Source organism: Haliaeetus leucocephalus, unplaced genomic scaffold (assembly GCF_000737465.1).
Source record: "Haliaeetus leucocephalus isolate CR32 unplaced genomic scaffold, Haliaeetus_leucocephalus-4.0 Scaffold1014, whole genome shotgun sequence".
NCBI lineage: Eukaryota > Metazoa > Chordata > Aves > Accipitriformes > Accipitridae > Haliaeetus > Haliaeetus leucocephalus.
In genome coordinates, this window is record NW_010973450.1 from 306,507 (window position 1) to 312,633 (window position 6,127).

The 6,127-nt window shown below is 43.1% G+C and overlaps 1 protein-coding gene across 1 annotated transcript in view; it reads right to left on the reverse strand.

Moving 5' to 3' along the window:
* Positions 1-6,127, reverse strand: part of COMMD2 (COMM domain containing 2) — a 10,246-nt gene that overhangs the window by 3,202 nt on the left and 917 nt on the right. The window contains exon 2 of the mRNA XM_010584993.1: positions 24-316. Coding sequence (XP_010583295.1) covers positions 24-316 — 293 coding nt within the window. The remainder of the gene's footprint in view (positions 1-23; positions 317-6,127) is intronic.

The window sequence follows — 6,127 nt, forward strand, 5'->3', positions numbered from 1 at the left end:
GCGGGCGGGGCCGGGGCTCCCGCCGAGCCGAGACCCGTGCCCGGGCTGCGCGGAGCCGGCGGCGCGCAGCGCGGCGGAGAAGGCGCTGTCGTGAGGGGAAGGCGGACGGAACCAGCCTGGGGAGCCGCGGCAGAGAGAGGGCGCGGGCGCGGCGGGAGCGCTGCCGGCTGCCCAGCACGCAAACGGGCAGCGGCCAGAACGACGAGGTCCCCCCGAGGTCTTCGTTACTGCGGTGGAACCGTTCTTCTGTTTCACACACCTGCGCCGAAATCCGGATTTTGGCGACCTTTGCTTCCCGGTAATTCTCTTACCCGACCTGACATACGCGATTCAAAGCCATTTTGCGCGTACAGCCCGCGCTAACACCGAGGTCCCACGGGGGGGCACTGTGCTGCACCGGCCAAATTTAAAGGAAAAAGATGACACTGGTGACACTGCCGTGTCCCACGGGCCGTACACAACGGCGTTTCTGGGCTACAGTCACCCGGAGATGGCACCAACGTTCCCATCTGCCTAAAATGACTTTCTGAAAACGTGTATTCCTACCATGTTAAATAAAGCCAAAAAAAAGATAACAAGGTTCTGAATTACTAAAACGATGCGTAACTTACTTCTCATAGAACTTTTTTCTCTTTTAGGAGGTAGTTCATTTCCTCAAAGAGAAAAGGCTGGTCAGCTTTTGAAGGGTCTGTTTTAGAACAGAATAGCCTTTGCAAAATGTGAGCAGAAAAATACTTGACTGCATTTTGTTACCAGACTGAAGGACTGGCATTTCCTCAATAACGCTGTGCTCTTCCACGAGACCGGCAGTCAAGAACCCTTTCCAGCTGTCCCACACATCTGGGTGAAATGTCACACCTGCCAACAGCTATGTTCCAGTATAACTGTATCTTCAATTTATAAACTAATAAATTACCATAGCTATATCTACAGGAAATTTTTGCCACTTCATGGCTGGGAAATAGGTATAGAGCAAGTTCCTGCAAGGCCAGTGGGGTGGGGGTTCTTACTCTCCAGGAGAGTAGCCTTAACGCCATGGCTTCCTTGTGAGTGGCTATCAAGCTAAAATAATCTATTCTTGGTAAGTTTGTCCATTATTTCCACTCTCCCTCCACCCCACCCTGTTTTAAACTTTCACCCACCCTGTTAAGTGCTCTGGTTAATGATGGTCAATAGATCTCAGGACCAAGACCTTTTACTATGAAAGATATGAAAATACATTACGGATTAATTCCTAACCTTTTCCTTATTTAGTTCGAGTGCTTTCCAGGAGCCAGTCCAGTGTTACAAGCCCAGATAGAGACTCTGAGATACCAGATGTAGTACTTCAGCACTTGTTCTTCGGAGATTTTAGACGATAGCTTCACATTACTTCTTAAAATCGTAACGGAGGAAGTAGAGGTAATGACTGTGAATCAGCGTGAAGGGAATGTAATTTCTTAGCCATCTGCTCAAGTGAAAACAACTTTTGGTTATATATTAGGATTGCAGATTTTTGTTCCTAGTTTTGGCTTTCAAGCATGACCTTCCAGCAGATGTTCACACCCAAAGTAGCAAAGTTCCTCATCGACTCATCCAAATAATTTATTTGCCAAGTCCTTCTGTGCATCTGACCTGTGCATTCCACAGACAGTCCTGCCATATTTTTTCCAAGCTACAAGGTAGATTTTTGTATTCTCTACTTGGCACATCTACCTGGACTTGGGGAAGTATTACTCACAGACTCACAGAGTGGTTTGGGTTGGAAGGGACCTTAATGATCACCTAGTTCCAACCTCCCTGCCATGGGCAGGGACACCTTCCACTAGACCAGGTTGCTCAGAGCCCCATCCAACCTGGCCTTGAACACTGCCAGGGATGGGGCAGCCACCACCTCTCTGGGCAACCTGTTCCAGTGCCTCACCACCTTCACTGTAAAAAATTTCCTCCTTATATCTACTCTGAATCTACCCTCTTTTAGTTTAAAACCATTACCCCTTGTCCTATTGCAACAGGCCCTACTAAAAAGTCTCTCTCCATCTTTCTTATAAGCCCCCTTTATATATTGAAAGGCCACGAGAAGGTCTCCCTGGAGCCTTCTCACCTCCAGGCTGAACACCACCAACTCTCAGCCTGTCCTCAGAGCAGAGGTGTTCCAGCAGAGGTGTTCCATGTTGGTATAACCAGAAGCTGAATCAAAAAAACCCCCTCCAAACCAGTTCAGAAACTAACTTCCCTTCTCATTTGCTGATTCTTCACCCAAATCTTCCCGATTTCAGTCATTCATCCGAATTCGGTCTGTCCTTTGCCAGTTTTAACCCCCGCTCAGGACCTCTGTCTCCTCACCCGATGATTTGATTTACCTTAGCAATTTTCAGTGTCCTGCCTATGGTTGCTCTTTTATCCAGCTTTGGCCCCTAAAAGATTATACTCTGCCTTCATAACACTTTTCATCTGAAGAGCACAAGAGATCTTAAAATACTGTAACTCTGATGTAAGAAATAATAATGATCCCCAGTTAACAGATGGGAATACCAAAGCAAGGAGACACTTACGTATACTGCAGAATAAATTAACCAATACGATACTCTATGCTACTATAGTTCGACCATTTCTAGGACTTGAACTAGAAAGTTTAAGAGTGCAGAGAGACCTGGGTGACTTAGCTAAGGTTATGTTTAATGAGCACGGCAGTACTCTCACTGCATTGGAAATTCTCATTTCAAGACATCCTCTCCTGTTTTCCATACTGCGTTTAAACCCTGCCATAGAATATATTACAATTTACTAAAGAGAAACTAATTATGGAACATAACTCCCTTCCTTGTACAAATAAAATGTATTTTTAGCACTTCTGTTAACATGGTCCGTTTTGTTTACGATTACTATCCCTTGCAGTTACCGATGCATCATTTTTTACTCTCCATTTATTTTGTGATTTCTGGGTTGAAGGACACTTTATGCTGACAGATCATCTCTGAATTACAGAAGACTCGTGGATTTTTGTGTTTTGAAAGAGAGCCAGAGAGTTATGTTCTGAAAGCATACAATAAATTACACATTTTCCTGCTGTCTCCAGTTCAGTGGCAAGTAAAGCTAGATGTTCTAGAAGAAGACACTCCCTTTAAACCTACCGTAAACAAAACAGAGGTTCACAGAATATTTTTCCTAGGAATTCTCAGAAAGGTTTCAACCTCACCTCTCATTTGCAGCCACAATCAAATGCAAGCAACTTTGGAAGAATGGAGCTAGTATTTGAAAGAGGGTGGGATCTCTAATTAGTTGACAAACTATCAAAATAAGTTTTTACAAAGACCAATTCTTTTATGGGAGTAGGATAAAGATTACGTCCATTAGGATCTCCGTTACATTTGTTTACCAAGATATGTAAGGCATCTCTACAAATATTTAAGTTCGGTGGATCAACATCAATTTTTTTGCAGGCAACTGCCATCTTCTTCTACTCATATTTAAGATCAAGTGACTCCAAGAAAATAGATTAATTCTGGCTACTCTGCTCTTGGCCAACAGTTTGGCTTTGCTGTTTAGGATAATACATCCTTCAGCTCTAGAAATTCCTAACACATATACGTACTCTGGTAGAATTACAGATATGCACTGTCTCCTCTCAGCAGGCTAATTGACCAATTAGCCTTACAAGAGTTAATGCATTAGCTAAATGGAATTTTGAGAAAGATACAAGTTTTACTTGTATATGTTTCTAAAGAACATATACATTATATAATGAAAAACTTTGATGGATTTTTTCCTCCAGAAAATAGCAGAGAAGTGAATACTAAATGGGACAGCTTATCTTATACTTTTAATCTTTTTCATATAAAAGTATCTCCATTATGTTTGGATAATTTCTTTAAGCCAGAAGTCAGAAAACCTTTGGTTTACTGTGAAGAAATGTGTGCGTATATGTGCGTGCATATTTTAAGAACACAGTACAGTAACAGACTGTGAAATCATAAACTAAAGGTGATTAGAAAGTAAGTTTAGAAGTGAGAAAAGGGAATACAAATCTTATGCTTGAAAAGCAAGTATAAAAACGATGGGAGAAGGTAAAAAAGAAATAAGATGGAGGAGATAACAAGCATGAAAAGAGGAGGAAAAAAAACCCTGAATATCTATACGTACAATACTAATTCCTAACTACTACTCTAGGAATCTTGGTAATTGGGTCAGAATGGCAGCTTGTTTCCTTTGTGCCGTAAGAGCATCAGTAGGATAGTGCAGAGAAATACACAGTATACATGGCAAGAAGAATAATGAGGCAAAGCTGAAGACTGGAAACATAAAATGAAGCAAGAGGTAGTACGAAGATATTATCTACCTAACTGGAATGTGCAAGTTTCTAGAAGGATTTGCTCAATAGTAGGCATGTACAATCCAGCTGTGAAACTGTGATGTTCTCCACTGCCACAAAACTGGTGGGATCCATCTTTGTGAAGCCCTTTCCTTAGCAGGCATCCAGTCCACTCAGGAATCCTCTGGTACGCCGGGCAGAAAAGAGACATACTGTGTGAACACAAACACCCTGTGTTAGATAGGACCATTTTAAAATAGCCCAAGGACGAGTTCAGAAAATTGACCAAGTTGTGGAATACTTTAACATTCCAGGAAAAAAAAAGGTATATGCAAAGGCTATCTCCACTAATTTTGTGTAAAGGACATTAGCTCCCCAGCTGGCCTCAAAATAATAACGGACATAGCTGTTAGAGAGATCCATACCTTCTGGAAATGCTGCCCATTACCTTGCAATGAAACTGGGGAAAAAATCCAGATATTATCTCCCGTTATTGAGATGAACTTTTCTGCTCATCCTCTCCTGATAGGGGAGACTGGTGTCATAAGCTAGAAACCATAATATGTGCTTTTAAAATCCCACAATGTTTTCGTGAGTTCCCTTCCTTTTTCCTCAGTCACTACATCTCCCAAGACATTGCTACTGCTATCACAGAAAATTACAAAGAGCCGCGCAGATCCAAATGTTGACAGAAGCTGCCAAACCAGTATGTAAGGTAAAAGTCCACCGGATTTACATGCAGCCAAGTATTACAGCAATGAACAATTTATAAATTCATTAAGTACTCCTGCATTTCATATTTTGTAGGAAAAAATCCTTTAAAAATCACAGTGGTTTTTACATCCTTGCTTCCCAGTGAAACAAAATTGACCTGAGAAATGCCTGTTCACTTGCTATTTACTCCCCACTCTACTAGCTTTGAAACTTAGCAGCCAGTTTGGCAAACACAAAACGTTTCGAGTAAAATTAAGTTCCTTTACCTGTTGTGAATCTGGTCAAAGGATAAAAATTCATTCTGTTTCCAAGTGGCTGGTCAGGCAGTCGTAATTCTAGTCTACATATCCCTTCTGTGTGGCTAGAACGTCCTGTATCTTGCCCAGAGAAAATGTTATTGTAAGCATGAAGGAAAAGAGTAATTAAGGGAAGACACAAATCTGTATAGAAGTGAACTTTAGAGAAAGGCTGCATGTTTTTTTCCGTAAATATTATTCTGTTAAAGCTAAGCATACCACACATTGAAGGAAAAGGACCTTCACTCACTGTTCTCGTATGTATGAGATAGTCAACCCCTGAAGGATACAAAAGTGGTAACTGGCATAACATAGCAAGTACGTTAATTATATAGGATCGTTTAGGTTGGAAAAGACCTTTAGGATCACCGAGTCCAACCGTTAACCTGGCCCTGCCGGGTCCACCACCAAACCGCGTCCCTAAGCGCCACATCTACACGTCTTTTAAATCCCTCCGGGGATGGTGACTCCACCGCTTCCCTGCGCAGCCTGTTCCAGTGCTTGACAGCCCTTTCGGCGAAATTTTTCCTGATGTCCAACCTAAACCTCCCCTGGCGCAACTGGACGCCGTTTCCTCTCGTCCTATCGCTTGTTACTTGAGAAAAGAGGCCGACCCACGCGTCGCTACCTCGCCCCGCTCACTTTTTGTGCTTAGCTGACATTTCTCAAGTGCGTTCTTTTCTTCTGTTTTGTTTTTTTTTTAAACACAGAGCTGGGCTACAGTCAGCGGAGGGCCCCCCCGCCCCGTCTCCCACACACTGCTGGAGCCCGCCGTCCGCTCCTGAAGCCCCCTCGGCTCCCGCGCCGTCCCCCGCGGCCCTCGGCG